The 15,762-nt window shown below is 45.1% G+C and overlaps 2 protein-coding genes across 4 annotated transcripts; one reads left to right on the top strand and one right to left on the bottom strand.

Annotated features, from left to right (window-relative positions):
- Positions 1–7,617: 7,617 nt before the first annotated feature.
- Positions 7,618–11,419, bottom strand: pafah1b3 (platelet-activating factor acetylhydrolase, isoform Ib, gamma subunit). 3 transcript variants are annotated; one of them, XM_064946186.1, is made up of 6 exons: positions 11,326–11,419; positions 10,772–10,860; positions 10,514–10,603; positions 10,203–10,319; positions 9,856–9,978; positions 7,618–9,085 (listed from the first exon to the last, which is right to left on the bottom strand). In XM_064946186.1, the coding sequence occupies exons 2-6, from the start codon at positions 10,850–10,852 to the stop codon at positions 8,825–8,827; spliced, it is 672 nt and encodes a 223-aa protein (XP_064802258.1). In that variant the 5' UTR covers positions 10,853–10,860; positions 11,326–11,419; the 3' UTR covers positions 7,618–8,824. The 3 variants fall into 3 exon arrangements, with proteins under 3 accessions (XP_064802258.1, XP_064802259.1, XP_064802260.1); XM_064946187.1 differs by lacking the exon at positions 11,326–11,419 and adding an exon at positions 11,227–11,306; XM_064946188.1 differs by lacking the exon at positions 11,326–11,419 and adding an exon at positions 10,959–11,049.
- A 165-nt stretch (positions 11,420–11,584) lies between these two features.
- On the top strand, positions 11,585–15,762 carry si:dkey-250k15.4 (uncharacterized). Its single transcript, XM_064946185.1, has 4 exons — positions 11,585–12,400; positions 12,724–14,151; positions 14,418–14,572; positions 14,850–15,762. The coding sequence occupies exons 1-4, from the start codon at positions 12,307–12,309 to the stop codon at positions 15,537–15,539; spliced, it is 2,367 nt and encodes a 788-aa protein (XP_064802257.1). The 5' UTR covers positions 11,585–12,306; the 3' UTR covers positions 15,540–15,762.

Here is a 15,762-nt window from a genome sequence, read left to right as displayed (position 1 = left end):
AGCTCCCGCACCCGGCTGTCCCGTTCTGTGTGGCCTACAGTACCACTACGAGCTCCCGCACCCAGCGGTCCCATTCTGTGTGGCCTACAGTACCACTACGAGCTCCCGCACCCAGCGGTCCCGTTCTGTGTGGCGTACAGTACCACTACGAGCTTCCGCACCCGGCGGTCCCGTTCTGTGTGGCGTACAGTACCACTACGAGCTCCCGCACCCAGCGGTCCCGTTCTGTGTGGCCTACAGTACCACTACGAGCTCCCGCACCCGGCGGTCCCGTTCTGTGTGGCCTACAGTACCACTACGAGCTCCCGCACCCGGCGGTCCCGTTCTGTGTGGCGTACAGTACCACTACGAGCTCCCGCACCCAGCGGTCCCGTTCTGTGTGGCGTACAGTACCACTACGAGCTTCCGCACCCGGCGGTCCCGTTCTGTGTGGCGTACAGTACCACTACGAGCTCCCGCACCCAGCGGTCCCGTTCTGTGTGGCCTACAGTACCACTACGAGCTCCCGCACCCGGCGGTCCCGTTCTGTGTGGCGTACAGTACCACTACGAGCTCCCGCACCCGGCGGTCCCGTTCTGTGTGGCGTACAGTACCACTACGAGCTCCCGCACCCGGCGGTCCCGTTCTGTGTGGCCTACAGTACCACTACGAGCTCCCGCACCCAGCGGTCCCGTTCTGTGTGGCCTACAGTACCACTACGAGCTCCCGCACCCGGCGGTCCCGTTCTGTGTGGCGTACAGTACCACTACGAGCTCCCGCACCCAGCGGTCCCGTTCTGTGTGGCGTACAGTACCACTACGAGCTTCCGCACCCGGCGGTCCCGTTCTGTGTGGCCTACCGTACCACTACGAGCTTCCGCACCCGGCAGTCCCGTTCTGTGTGGCCTACTGTACGACCAGGTTAGGATCTGAGCGCTACCTACAGCCCCCACTCTGCAGCTGCGTCGCCAAAAACAGCGGCAGGGTCACCATGTTGCCCCGGGGTCTTTGAGGGAAGCATCTTCTCAGTACACCTGGAGAAGAGTGGAAAGATGGGTCTTTAGCATCCAGTGGTCAACAATCCTGGTCCTGGAAAGTGGGTGGGTACACCCTGTTGTACCCACTTTTGTTCCTCTTCCAGCTAAACAGTTGCTGATTAAGACAGACATGAGCTTAATTCACAGTTTCTAGTAATTTTGAAGTGATATTATCACATCCCTAACTATCCCTAACAATAATATTTTCCGCCAAGATAGAACTGCCATCTACTGCAGAGATAGCCTGTAGAGTTCTGTCTTACTATCCAGGTCTGTACCAAAACAATTCGAGCTTCTACTTCTAAAAATGTACCTTTCCAGAAACAGGTCTCTCACCATTGCCGCTTGCTATAGACCACCCTCTGCCCCCAGCTGTGCCCTGGACACCATATGTGAATTGATTGCCCCCCATCTATCTTCTGAGGTTGTACTGCTAAGTGACCTAAACTGGGACATGCTTAACACCCTGGCCATTCTACAATCTATGCTTGATGCCCTTAATCTCACACAAATTATCATTGAACCTACCAGGTACAACCCCAAAGCCGTAAACATGGGCACCCTCATAGATATCATCCAAACTAACTCGCCCTCCAAATACACATCTGCTGTTTTCAACCAAGATCTCAGCGATCACTGCCTCATTGCCTGCATCCGTAATGGGTCTGCGGGCAAACGACCACCCCTCCTCACTGTCAAATGCTCCCTAAAACACTTCTGCGAACAGGCCTTTCTAATTGACCTGGCCGGGGTATCCTGGAATGACATTGACCTCATCGCCTCAGGAGAGGATCTTGGTTATTCTTTAAAAGTGCCTTCCTCACCATCTTAAATGAGCATGCTCCATTCAAAAAAATGTAGCACTAGGAATAGATAAAGCCCTTGGTTCACTCCAGACCTGTCTGCCCTTGACCAGCACAAAAACATCCTGTGGCATTCTGCATTAGCATCGAATAGCCCCTGTGATATGCAACTTTTTAGGGAAGTTAGGAACCAATATACACAGGCAGTTAGGAAAGCTAAGGCTAGCTTTTCAAACTGAAATTTGCATCCTGTCGTACAAACTCAAAAATGTTCTGGGACACTGTAAAGTCCATGGAGAATAAGAGCACCTCCTCCCAGCTGCTCATTGTACGGAGGCTAGGAAACACTGTCACTCCCGATACATCCACTATAATTGAGAAATTCAATAAGCATTTATCTACAGCTGGCCATGCTTTCCACTTGGCTACCCCTACCCCGTTCAACAGCCCTATGCTCTTCACAGCAACTCACCCAAACCTCCCCCACTTCTCCTTCACCCAAATCCAGATAGCTGATGTTCTGAAAGAGCTGCAAAATCTGGACCCCTTTCGTATCATCTGAGATTTCCATAGATTGGAAAGCTGCCGTGGTCATCCCCCTCTTCAAAGGGGGAGACACTCTAGACCCAAACTGCTACAGACCTATATCTATTCTACCCTGCCTTTCTAAGATCTTTGAAAGGCAAGTTAACAAACAGATTACCGACCATTTCGAATCTCACCGTACCTTCTCCGCTATGCAATCTGGTTTCAGAGCTGGTCATGGGTGTACCTCAGCCACGCTCAAGGTCCTAAACGATATCATAACCGCCATCGATAAGAGACATTACTGTGCAGCCTTATTCATCGATCTGGCCAAGGCTTTCAGCTCTGTCAGTCACAACATTCTTATTGGCAGACTCAACAGCCTTGATTTCTCAAATTATTGGTTCACCAACCACTTCTCCGATAGAGTTCAGTATGTCAAATCGGGGTCCGATTGTCCGGACCTCTGGCAGTCTCTATGGGGGTGCCACAAGGTTAAATTCTTGGGCCGACTCTCTTCTCTGTATACATCAATGATGTCGCTCTCGCTGCTGGTGATTCTTTGATCCACCTCTACGCAGACGACACCATTCTGTGTACCTCTGGCCCTTCGTTGGACACTGTGCTAACTAACCTCCAGATGAGCTTCAATGCCATACAACTCTCCTTCCGTGGCCTCCAACTGCTCTTAAATGCAAGTAAAACTAAATGCATGCTCTTCAACCGATCGCTGCCAACACCCGCCCGTCCGCCCGACTAGCATCACTACTCTGGACGGTTCTGAAATTGAATATGTGACAACTACATGTGTGGACAACTACAAATACCTACGTGTCTGGTGAGACTGTAAACTCTCCTTCCAGACTCACATTAAACATCTCCAATCCAAACTGAAATCTAGAATCGGCCTCCTATTTCACAACAAAGCATTCTTCACTCATGCTGCCAAACATATGAAACTGAAACTTAACTCCTTGAGTTACTTGTATTATTGAAAAATAAGAAATGTTACCTTGTATCAAAGCCAGTAGAAGAACATGTGGGACTCTTCCTCTTGTCTCCCACATTGTGTTTAGGTGGTCTATGAGTGCTCCTACTCTTTTATATTAGTATATATCTTTGTCAGAAGGTGAATTCACCAATTTGTAAGTCGCTCTGGATAAGAGCGTCTGCTAAATGACTTAAATGTAATGTAAATGTATATGCCAGTGTCCATCATATAGTACTTGTTGTGGTCAAACTACAACAGAGGTCTAATATTTAGTTGTTTTTTTCCCTGCAAACATTTTCCTTGGTTTCATGGTGTGAATGACCAATTAGGGTAATCTGACAAATGGTGATAGAGAATGTGTGTGATCTCCGAGTTGCCTATCCCCCTTCATACCTCCTGTCTGTCTCCTTCACACTTTGATACAGTAGGTAGACTTATTGTGGCAATGGCATTGTAGTAAAGAATCATTACAAATATTTTCACAGATCAATTAGACATCAGAAAATATATATAAATAGGATTACTTCTATAGTATTTAATGAGTGAACAGGGAGTACAGATGGGGACTGAGCATGCACCCCTGAGGGGCTCCAGTGTTGAGGATCAACGTGGCAGATGTGTTGCTACCTACCCTCACCACCTGGGTGTGGCCCGTCAGGAAATCCAGGATCTAGTTGCAGAGGAGTCCCAGGATCCTTAGCTTAGGGATGAGCTTTGAGGGCACTATGGTGTTGAATGCTGAGCTGTAGTCAATGAATAGCATTCTCACGTAGGTGTTCCTTTTGTCCTGGTGGGAAAGGGCAGTGTGGAGTGCAATAGAGATTTCATCATCTGTGGATCTGTTTGAGCGGTATGCAAATTGGAGTTGGTCTAGGGTTCTGGGTTAATGTGAGCCATTACCAGCCTTTCAAAGCACTTCATGGCTACGGAGGTGATTGCTACAGGTCTGTAGTCATTTAGGCAGGTTACCTTAGTGCTCTTGGCACAGGGACTATGGTGGTCTGCTTGAAGCATGTTGGTATTACAGACTCAATCAGGGACATGTTGAAAATGTAAGTGAACACACCTGCCAGTTGGTCAACACATGCCCGGAGCACACGCCCTCGTAATCCGTCTGGCCCAGCGGCCTTGGGAATGTTGACCTGTTTAAAGGTCTTACTCATGTCGGCTACGGAGATCGTGATCACACAGTCATCCGGAACAGCTGATGCTGTCATCCATGCCTCAGTGTTGCTTGCCTCGATGCAAGCATAAAAGTGATTTAGCTTGTCTGGTAGGCTCGTGTCACTAGGCAGCTCGCGGCTGTGATTCCCTTTGTAATCTGTAATAGTTTGCAGGCCCTGCCACATCCGACGAGCATCTGAGCAGGTGTAGTATGACTCAATCTTAGTCCTGTATTGGTGCTTGCCTGTTTGGTTCATCTGAGGGCATAGCAGGATTTCTTACAAGCTTCCGTGTTAGAGTCCCGCACCTTGAAAGTGACAGCTCTAACCTTTAGCTCAGTGTCAATGTTGCCTGTAATTCATGGCTTCTGGTTACGTACAGTCACTGTTGGGACAACGTCCTCGGTGCACTTATTGATAAAGCCAGTGACTGATGTGGTGTACTCCTCAATGCCATCGGAAGAATCACAGAGCATATTCCATTCTGTGTTAGTAAAACAGTCCTGATGTTTATCATCTGCTTCATCTGACCACTTTTTTATAGACCGAGTCACTGGTGCTTCCTGCTTTAATTTTTGCTTGTAAGCAGGAATCAGAAGGATAGGATTATGGTCAGATTTGCCAAATGGAAGGCGAGGGAGAGCTTTGTACGCGTCTCTGTGTGTGGAGTAATGGTAATCTAGAATTCTTTTCCATCTGGTTGCACATTTAACATGCTGATACAAATTAGGTAAAACCGATTAAAGTTTCCCTGCATTAAAGTCCCCAGCCACTATGACACTGCCTCTGGTTGAGTGATTTCCTGTTTGCTTATACAGCTGACTCAGTGCAGTCTTAGTGCAAGCGTCAGTCTGTGGTGGTAAATAAACAGCCACGACAAAAATGTATGTAAACTCTAGGTAAATAGTGTGGTCTACAGCTTATCAAGAGATACTCTACTTCAGGCGATTAAAATCTAGAGACTTCCTTAGATTTTGTGCACCAGCTGTTGTTTCCAAATATACACAGACCGCCCCCCCTTGCCGGAGTGTATTGTTCAGTCTAGCGTGTGCAGCGTATATATCCCATTAGCTGAATGTTTTCCATGTCGTCATTCAGAAACGATTTGATGAAACATAAGATATTAGTTTTTGATGTCCCGTTGGTTGGAAATTCGTGATCGTACCTCGTCTAATTTATTGTCCAATGATTGTACGTTGGCAAGTAATATTGATGGTAAGGTCAGATTTCCCACTCGCCGTTGGCGGATCCTTACGAGGCACTCCGCCCTGTGTACTCTATACCTGCATCTCTTTCTCTTGCCAATGAATGGGATTTCGGCCTTGTCAGGTGTCAGAAGTACATCCTGTGCGTCCTGCTTGTTGAAGAAAAAAATCTGTCTCATCCGAGATGAGTGGTCGCTGTCCTGATATCCAGAAGCTTTAATGCCGTAAGATACTGTGGTAGAAACATTATGTACAAAATAAGTGACAAATAACGTGAAAAAAAACATAATAGCACAATTGGTTGGTCACCCGTAAAACGGCTGCCATTTCTTCTGGCGCCATCTACCCTATATGTCTGTACGGTGGATATTTCTGTATGATGGATGTGTCTGTATGCAACTACTATAAGATGGCTATCTCTGTCTGCAACACTCATGAAAAGTTCAAAACATCAGAAAGAAACATTCAAATGCAGATGTCTATAAGTCTCCATATGAGTTAAGAGCTAAATGTAGTTCTTTCAGACACCTCACATGATGCCAGTAGCAGCTGTAATAGGTGTAACCTGCTATAACTCACTGTACATTATAAAGCCAAGTACATTCAACAGTAAATCAAACAGAATGTTCAATACTTTACCTTGCCCTTGGCCAGTGAATGCCAATACACAGAACAGCAAAAGCATCTTTATTCCCATTCCTCTGGCCACAATATCCTTGTGAATGTGCAAACACACCTCTGCAGTTATGACTGAATGAATAACTAACCTCCAGTTACTTCAGCCCTTTATATAGACGTATGTCTCCATCTGAGATAAAATGGGCCATGTTGTATGAAGCGTGTCCCCCTACCTACACCTGCCTTGTGTTATATACGCCAAGCATTTTGGAAAGAGTGGACGTTGGCCAAAACAACACCTCATAGTGTTACTGATGAGTGACGTCAGCCTGACAAGTGGATGTCTATGGAAAAACACTCTTCTGCCTTCATGGCTTATGTTCAATAAATATACTTTCTTTCAGAGCAAACTAACAAATAACATTAATTAAATAGAATGTTCACCAGAAGACTTGAAGGCCGCTTGAAACTGTCAGCCAGACACTGATTGTGTTTCCTTGGCAAACAAGACAATGATCAAATATTCCTCTTGCAAAACAATGAGGAATTAAAAATGTCATTGATCTGATAGGTCAATATGCTGCCCACATAATCATTCAAGTGATTAGAGGAAACTAAATGACAGTTTGTGTGAAAGGGTTAGAGAAGTTTTGTTTTCACACATTGACTATCATAGGACATGAACATTCTTTCACGGCATAACGGTTTGGTGCTTGCTGGATTCCATTAATCAGTCATGGTATTGGGCTCCACACCGCTACGCTGGATTGGCTGGATCATTCATCCCCATGTCGATGGTATCTCTGAAGACCAACTTAAAAACAGATATTTACACTCGATTTTCAGCATGTTAGAAGCTGTAAGGTGGAACTAGTAAACAAATACTTCTGACAACTGACACTGCCAACAAACCATACGAAGGAGCGGGTCGAACGTCTCATCACAGTGCTGTGTGTCACTAGACAGCTCTCTTGTGGTTCTCTGCTCAGGCATAACTCAACACATGCAGGTACAGTATCTTGGATGTGCTCACATCATCACATGCAGGTATAAAACTGTTTGGTCATCCCAATACAATACATCTCTCCATTGTTGTGTTCCATGTGAACTTTTGCTGCCCCCATTGTTTTGAGTACATTAAGCAATCAAACATACTCTGGAACACACACACTGGATATTTTGACAAGATACAGCTAAAGGTTGTTATTTTGGTTTAAAACCTTTTCTTTGCAGAGCCGTCATGCAGACACACAGTGGTTGGAAGCTGCAAACAAAGAACCAATGTCCGTGCATACTGTAAGCTTTCATTTGTTTTAATGCATTGCATTTTGACATCACATATTCAATTTTTCCACAATCAACATTCAAGATAGAGGCAGTTAGGACTACATTTGCAGTATATACAAACAGTCTATGCAGCCTTTATAGGAAGTCTTGGGTCTCGTGAGGTGACTGCCTTTGAATAAAGAGTGCAAGACAAGTATAAGCTAGCTACAACACATCCATACACACTGACTCAGTATCATGTCATATCCAAGCCAAATACCCACCAGTCTCAGCGCTACTTTGAAATGCCCTCATCATTCACTCCAAATACACCATACCGTTCCCCTTCATTCTCCATATTTGTGCAGCCAAAATAAGACATATTCAGCCTAAATCTTCACAACTAAAAAAAAGCAACGGCGGTAAACAGATACCGGAAACAAGTAATGCTTTAACAGTGGAGCCAACTGGCCAAGTGATGCCTTGTTGCATCATCACCGTAAATGGTTGCCGTGTCTAAACACATATGGGACACAATTTGAGGGATTTTAAATTATATTATTAGTAACCAATCAGATCAGTAACCAATCAGATCAATAGGACTGTAGCTGTTTTCAAAGTGAGGAGAAAAAGACAGGAAATGTTGATATTTTGAGAGGAAACAAAACAAACCTTTAGTATGGTAGGTTTTCTGATTCTCCTAACCTTTCTGTGGGGAAGCTCTTATGAAGTATCTATCAGCCAGAAAAGACAGATCCTAACATATTGGTGCATGATATCCATAATACAGAATGAAACTGAAGAGAAGGACAATCTCTCAAATCTGCTCAATCACATCTCAATTGGTGATAAGTGGTGAAATCTGACAACTAACACATATATCGGATCCTATTAGTGTTTAGCGGTCCTCTACGCAGCCATTTTGGTGGTAAGTTACAGTACGGTCCCATAGAATAGAGTTGTGCAGTGGTTACCAACCCTGGTTCTGGAAAGCCTTTTAAGTTCAGGCTTTTCTTCCAGCCCACCATTCAAAACATTCAACGGGATTCAACTAATCAAAGACTAGATCATTATTTGAATCATGGATTGGAACAAAAGTCTCTACTTAAATACTAAAAAGTGTTCTAAAAGCAGCGAATGTGCTAAAAGCCTGTACTCTTGTGGCTCTCCAGGACCAGGGTTTTTACCTCTGATGTAGTGAGTGGGTCATTGGCCATCAGTTCTCCATCAGTTGGTATTCAGTTTTCAGCCTGTTTCTCCAGCAGGCCCTTGAGGTGGGCGTGTAGTGGCTGGCACACAGCCTGGTAGCCCTGAGGGGTGAGGTGGAGGAAGTCATACAGGTCCTGGTGGGAGATGCTGCCGTCCGAGTGCACAAAGCCGGGGTCAACGTTGAGGAGGGAGGCGTGGGGGAGAGAGGACACTGCATCCTTGACCAGCTTGTTGACCTGGGCGTTCCTCTCCCGCAGAAGGTTGGGCATCTTACCCCTGGGCAGCACTCCCTGTGGTTGGAAACATACATGAAAGCACAGGAGGCTGCTGAGGGGAGAACGGTTCATAATAATGTTCGGAATGGAGCAAATGGAATGGCATCAAACACCTGAAAACCATGTGTTTAGATACCATTCCACTGATTCAGCTCCAGCCATTACCACAAGGCCATTCTCCCTAATTAAGGTCCCACCAACCTCCTGTGCATGATAGTCACATTGTTGCCATGCTGGAAAGGACAAACGTGCCAATATAGTTAGCAATGATAATGGAGTCCATAAAGCATACAGTTCATAATTTAGGTTTGGGTTATCATAAAGGTCAATGGTTGTAAAGGGGATTTTCCAAGTGAACAAATGGGAGCGCAGTCAATCACATTAATTTAAATCATTTCAGTTTATTACAAGAATTCAGGGAGAACATCTCCAGAACAGAAGCCAAGAGAAATGTCTAACGGGCTTGTCTGAGAGGGTACTTATATAATCCCACAGCACCGAGTGTTGAGTAAACACCAGCCCGAGAGGCTTGTAGGAAGTCACAACACCAGCTGCTACAGAATCACAGTGTCACAGAAACATTATCAGTGTGTCCTCTGCGAAGTCTTTCAGCAAACTTTAACCATAACATTCAACACTAGCAGACATTTGATTCTGGCAGTTGAACAGGTCAAAGGAAGGAACATCAGTACTTAGTAACAGTGAATCACATACAGGAAAATGATAAACCGTTGTAATGGGAAATGTTTGAAGTCACATGTGGTAGAAGAGGAAGAAAAACCCACCAGTACGAGAGTGTAAGCCTTCGGCAGCTTGTCCTTGATGAGTTGGACTATGGCCATAATGCCTCCACAGATCTGTTCTGCAGTGTGACCGTGATTATGGGTTCCCACCCACAGCACCACAACCTGGTGGAGACCGAGGCACAAACATCAACTTGGTGGGCAGTTTCATTCATACCACTTAATTTAAAAGCATTTTCAATGATTGATACAGAAAGTGCTTTTTGGCCCGGGAACAGGCTTGAGACCATGGATCTGTGCAGCCATTAGGGTTTATATCTGAACAATGAGGAGTGTATGATCAACTCTAATGTAATCTACTAACGTGTTGTCTGTGAATATATACATACCTTCGGGCTGATGTGGGCCAACTCTCCATTGCTCAATCTCCACAAGACGTGCTGTGTTTCGTCACCACCCACCCCAAAGTTGAGAGCGTGGAGAGGGGAGAACAGCTCTCGCCACACCTGACAAAAACAAATGAACACAATACCAGTATGTCAACTAGCATAACCTAGCAGCTAACATGTCTTCTTCTGAAATAACAAGACTTGTAATCAGAAAATTTTAAAATGTGGCAAATTATGTTAGCTAAAGTTCCAACCAACAAATGATACCAATATTGGCAGTCCCATTACAGCTGTCAGGATAGAGAGATTACCTCAAACTGGTGCAAGAGCTGGACAAGAGAGTCTCCTACAAACAGGACATCTGGTTCCTTGTCCTTGCTGTTAGACACAAAGTGGTTATGCTGTTGGCAGAAGCAGAGAGGAAAGGGGATACCTAGTCAGTTGCACAACTGAATGCATTCAACTGAAATGTGTCTTCCGCATTTAGACCCAACCCCTCTGAATCAGGACACGAGAGGAAATTGACAATATAGGTTACTGGGATTCTGAAATGGCAGCAGGATACACACCAAAGACATCCATCTGCCATCTCCCTGGATGTCCACACAAGGAGTGGGTGTGGCGGCGGGGTTGGAGTCTCCTGAGCTCATCACTTTGTCTGTCGAGTGTCAGAAAAAAACAAAGTGAAAATCAAGGCTTGGTAGATTAGAGCAGATGGTTGGATGCTTACTGTGTGTGAATCAAAAAGCAACTAACCACGGGTAGCTAGCTGGGTCACTGCAGTAGAGTAGTGCAAAACAATTCCAAGTGAAATGTGTAACCCTATTCACAAATGGGCGTGCACTGGCACATATTATGGGGCCTAATAATAATAATAACGATTGCAGTAACTAATACTTTAGCACAAATACACCAAAAACACGAGGATTCCTTAGTCATATGTCAAGCCAAGCTACAGGAATAGTCAGCTAGCTATACAGTAGCTAGCTAGCTAATCATAAGGTTAGCATAAAGTGCTACGAACCAATGATGCATTGGCAATGTGGTGCATCAACGTACAGCCTTTTTCATATTAATAGGTGTGGTTGCTGAATAGCTAACAGATATTACTGTTTTACAATACCGTAATTGTGGTTCGGGCTGCCTGATAGTTCCTGAAAGTAAAATTTCAAGTCCCTATAGAATGTACCATTGACCACTCATAGGTGAGCTACTTCAGTAAAATATTGTTGTTTTTTCCAGTCTAGTGGTATGTATACGCATACAATTAGTACTGTGTATGAATAATTTCAAAAAACACGTATTTTCACTAAATCATAGGTATCAAAGTGACTGCCAAAGGGAATTATAGTTGTGGATAAACTGTAGCCTACCTCCTCATTTCTAGTTTTGGAATCGTCCGGTGTTTGTTCACTAGGGAAAGGCGCGCCGCGGTAGAGCAAATTTTACATTTGAGTCATTTAGCAGACGTTATTAATCCTGAGCAATAGTGCTTACATGTTCATATTTCTTTCCCCCAAGAATCGAACCAACAACCTTGGCTTTGAAAGCGCCATGCGCTACCAACTGAGGTACACGGGACCAACAAACTGACAGACCATGAGAGCTTCTCAACTTCTTCATTCAAACATATAACTTTACAAAAGACTGCGTTTATTGCCGAACTCTCCCACGTCATGTCATTAATCAAATCATGTTCGATTTACGTCTCGCCAATTTCACAAACGTCGATGGTTGTTTCATTGAAAGTGACGTAAATTGAAAGTTTAGTTATCTATTACGTTACTCTGTATAGTAGTTAGTTCGCACCAGCCAGCTAAAACTGCATGTGCCACATGAGGAAATTATGCAAATTGAATGTGCTGTTTTACTCAGTTGGGTGATATTGCTGAATATACCCTACACGAACACGCGCAGCTACATTGATTAGCACATCACCTTTTCAATGTGATGTTGGTGGCTAGTCCGGGACGTTGCTGGGCAACCAAACATTTTCAAAACTAGAATGTGTTTACCCCAACTTCCATTTTTGGATAGTTTGCGAAATTGTAGATTATACGTTTTCTGTATCTTGCTAGTTTATGTTACATAATATCACTGGTACATGCAACACTGTAATCGGGGTATCTTTCTAATCTTTTTTAAATTTCTCCTTGATTTCCTGCACCTGTGCCTAATTTGTCCAGAAAAAATTGCTGGTGAGTGACTGCCGTTTGTTTACTAACGTTAGCTAACGTAAGCTCGCTAGCTAGCTAATCAACAACATTATTTTGTTCATGTGTGCTGATTGAATACTTTTTGTTATTGTGAACTGTTTGTCTTGCTAGCTTGATAATGTTGGCCATATCTAGCTACTAGGTTTGCTAGTGGAAGTTATTTTTCTGACAACGTTAGCTAATGTTCCAGGTTTCATTAATTTGTGTTAATGATCAAAAGTGTTCTGTTTCAAATAATACTTCTGCATGTGACCCAACAGCCATCTAGATTTTTTTAAATTATTCAGTCTTTTCTGTGCACCTAGCATTCCACCTCATGATGAGCCATCTACATGGCAGAGCCTTAACAGAGAAGCAGAATGTCCTGCATGTTTTTAGCAAGCACTTCAAGTCTACAGATAAAACCTGTAGCCCAACCAACAGATCCACTCCACACTGCTGCTCTTCAAGCCATACCAAGAACACAGAAGCACAAAACAGCCAGACGAACAAGACTAAACGACTAAAAACACGCAAGGAGAGGAGACAGGTAAGCAGAGGAGGATCAAATAGCAGATCCCACCAGCACCAAAGCAGCAAAGAGAAGGACCACTGTCATGGTTGCTGCCAAAGCTGCTCTCGCCTTCCTCCACGGAGAGATGCCCCATTAGCCCGCGTCTTCCCCGCTGGGCAAGAGCCCAGCATCATCACGAACAACCGTCTCATCGGCCACCATGGCCTGTTCAACCATGAGGTGAAGTCCATCGACATCGAGCGCCTGCTGAGTGAGCAGAGGAAGTTGGAGAAGCTTGGGGAGCGAGGCAAAACTACTGCTACTCTTCCTCCCCTTCCACCCTCATCTTCCCTTCCTTTCTCCTCTCCTGGGCCTGATTCAGATGTGGGTGAAGTTGCTGTTCCTGACAATGTTGAGGAGGATCCAGATAAAGGGAGAGTAGAAAGAGTAGTAGCAAAGAGTAGTACTAAGGCCAACAAGTGTGATGAGTATAGGTCTAATTCAGAAAGCAGACTTTTTAAGTGTTCTCATGGGGATACACAAGAGGATGTCAGAAGAAAATTCACATCTATTCAGGTTTGTCTGGAGAAGAATGTAGCCAGTCACTCTAACAGCCAGGAGTCTGGTATCACACCAGGACAGACACATCATAGCGGTCTGACATCATCAGAGGGCGGCGTAGTTACCCTATCATCCACAGAGAGTCCCTCACGTGTGGTTCGAAACAAGAGCAAGGGGCCCAGGCCTGTAGTCTGTGAAACACTGTTGTCACCCAGTGGAAAGAATGAAAATGAGAGACCACCTGACACAAGGGCTGAGGTTAAGCCTGTTGTCCTTACCATGGAGCAGACCCCCAAAAACCATGGACCTATTCTCCCACACACACAGCCATTCAGGTCCAGTCCAAACATCACAATGTCTTCCTTCTCAGCAAGAGGTGGACGCAGTGAGAGCTCAGACAATCAGATGCAGCAAACTGTCACCAACCCTGTCAGTGTGGTAGCTGCGCGTCTGTGCAGGTCTCTGCAGCTGCCACTGCTCCGCAGGAGACACCTTGTGGCGGAAAGTAGGGAGGTGCTGCTGCAGGCCCTACGGGAGAGGCACGGGCTCCAGCTGCAGGAGAACCTACTCAACGTGCAGCGACGTCTCAGCTTCGGTACAGGACCCACCACAACCAGGGACGGCCTGGGGCAGGGCACAATCCTGGAAGGCGTAGGTGCATATGGAGGCTGGCCTGCAGGTATGGTATATAATGTGCTTGCGGTTGTGAGTGTTGCGGTTGAGGACCGCAATAAGAAATGTAATCCTCTGTACTCTTGATCATATAATCATACTGTAACTAATCAGATCATATTGATTGAAATTGTGGCCTATCTGTATTATTTGTCAAATGTTTTATTGTAGCCTAACTGCATTTGGATATTGATAGTATTGTACACCACAGTGGGGACTTTGAAAATATCTTCAGTGGTGTAGTTTAGTTGAATGATTTTTCAACTATCACAGCTCCATTGGATGGTGGTTTTGGAGAGAGCATGGTGGAGCATCCGTGCCTGGACGCCCAGAGGTCAGCCCCCAACAAGAGGAGGAGGAAGCAGCTATGCCCCAACAGAATGACCCCTCCTCAGCCCCTCATTGGGTCGCAGAACAGCCTGGACACGGTACGAGCATAAGACATTGAACTATCAGTCATCATCAGCCATATAGCGTAATAGTAAATAAAAATGGTGAATTGACATCTTATATATAATTGGTAATTGTAGGTTTATTGTGATAGATTTTCCTAAAAAAATATGCAGTAGAACGTGCTACTATAATGCTACAGTACATTTTGTTCTTGAAATTGTCACAGAATGTTCTAAATGACAATCTTCTTTGCAATACTTAGATATACTGTATGATAACAAACCAATTGCTGCCACACTTGCTACTCTTTAGGCTGCTGCATGGAACCCCAACCCCAGTGTGAAGCAGGTTGGGGAACTGATCGGAGAACTACTTAGGCCCGCTTCCTCCTCGCACTTCCTCATGGACCTCCAGCCCTCTGGTTCCCCCTCTCGCCACCATGTCTTTGCCCCCCCCCCTTCCTCACCTTGGGCAGCTCAATCCGGTCTGCCTCAGCCCTGGGATGACGTATTCGACATGGGAAGCATGGGAGAGTCAACCAGGGTGGATCACTTTGAGAACTGGAGGTATGACCCAGATTTGAGTTTTCTAAACCAGACAGAAACAGTGAGAGAGAGGAGTAGTGAGCCTTTCTATCATGAGAGGAGTATGCAGTGTTTCCTGCAGTATCCCACAGGGCCAACAGAGAGACACAGAGACAGACACTTGCCACAGCAACAAGATCCATACGACATTGAAAGAAGCCATTTTGGTGGTTCTTCCTCATCCTTTTCTGCTCCTACCCACTATCCACTAGACAGTCATCAGCTCCACCCTTTCTATCGCTTCAACCGTCGCCCCCCAACCAGCCCTGTAATCTCCAGGTCCCACCTTCCTGACATGGACTACTATCCCCCCTCCAACATGCTGGAGAGTGGCCTGTCCCCTCCTCTGCCACATGGGTCCCTACCTGCTTTCCCCAGCCCTGAATGCTGGTCGTTCCCCCGAATGAGACTGTACTAATCCTCCATGTAGTAGAGACATGCATAAGCACAATGCTATGTTGTTGAGTATTTTCTAAATGCATACCGTCAAGTCCAATTGTTTACAATTACAACTGACTTGATTTATTTATTTATTGTTATTGAAAAACATCATATGATGTGCAGAAAGACAAAGTGCCATCCAGGAAATGTTGTTTGTATATTTACAAGTGTAAGTTAAATGTGTGAGAGAATATTATTTA

The sequence above is a fragment of the Oncorhynchus masou genome, chromosome 29 (genome assembly GCF_036934945.1).
Source record: "Oncorhynchus masou masou isolate Uvic2021 chromosome 29, UVic_Omas_1.1, whole genome shotgun sequence".
NCBI classification, from domain to species: Eukaryota; Metazoa; Chordata; class Actinopteri; order Salmoniformes; family Salmonidae; genus Oncorhynchus; species Oncorhynchus masou.
Note: the sequence above shows the minus strand (reverse complement) of the source record. Positions and strands in the feature narration are given on the sequence as shown.

Coding starts and splice junctions, on each gene's coding strand:
- pafah1b3 (XM_064946186.1), bottom strand. CDS start 10,852: ATGAGCTCAGGAGACTCCAACCCCGCCGCCACACCCACTCCTTGTGTG. Junction 9,979..10,202: donor TGGCCCACATCAGCCCGAAG/GTATGTATATAT, acceptor GGTCTCCACCAG/GTTGTGGTGCTGTGGGTGGG. Junction 9,086..9,855: donor AGGCTTACACTCTCGTACTG/GTGGGTTTTTCT, acceptor TTCCAACCACAG/GGAGTGCTGCCCAGGGGTAA.
- si:dkey-250k15.4 (XM_064946185.1), top strand. CDS start 12,307: ATGCAACACTGTAATCGGGGTATCTTTCTAATCTTTTTTAAATTTCTC. Junction 14,152..14,417: donor ATATGGAGGCTGGCCTGCAG/GTATGGTATATA, acceptor CAACTATCACAG/CTCCATTGGATGGTGGTTTT. Junction 14,573..14,849: donor CGCAGAACAGCCTGGACACG/GTACGAGCATAA, acceptor GCTACTCTTTAG/GCTGCTGCATGGAACCCCAA.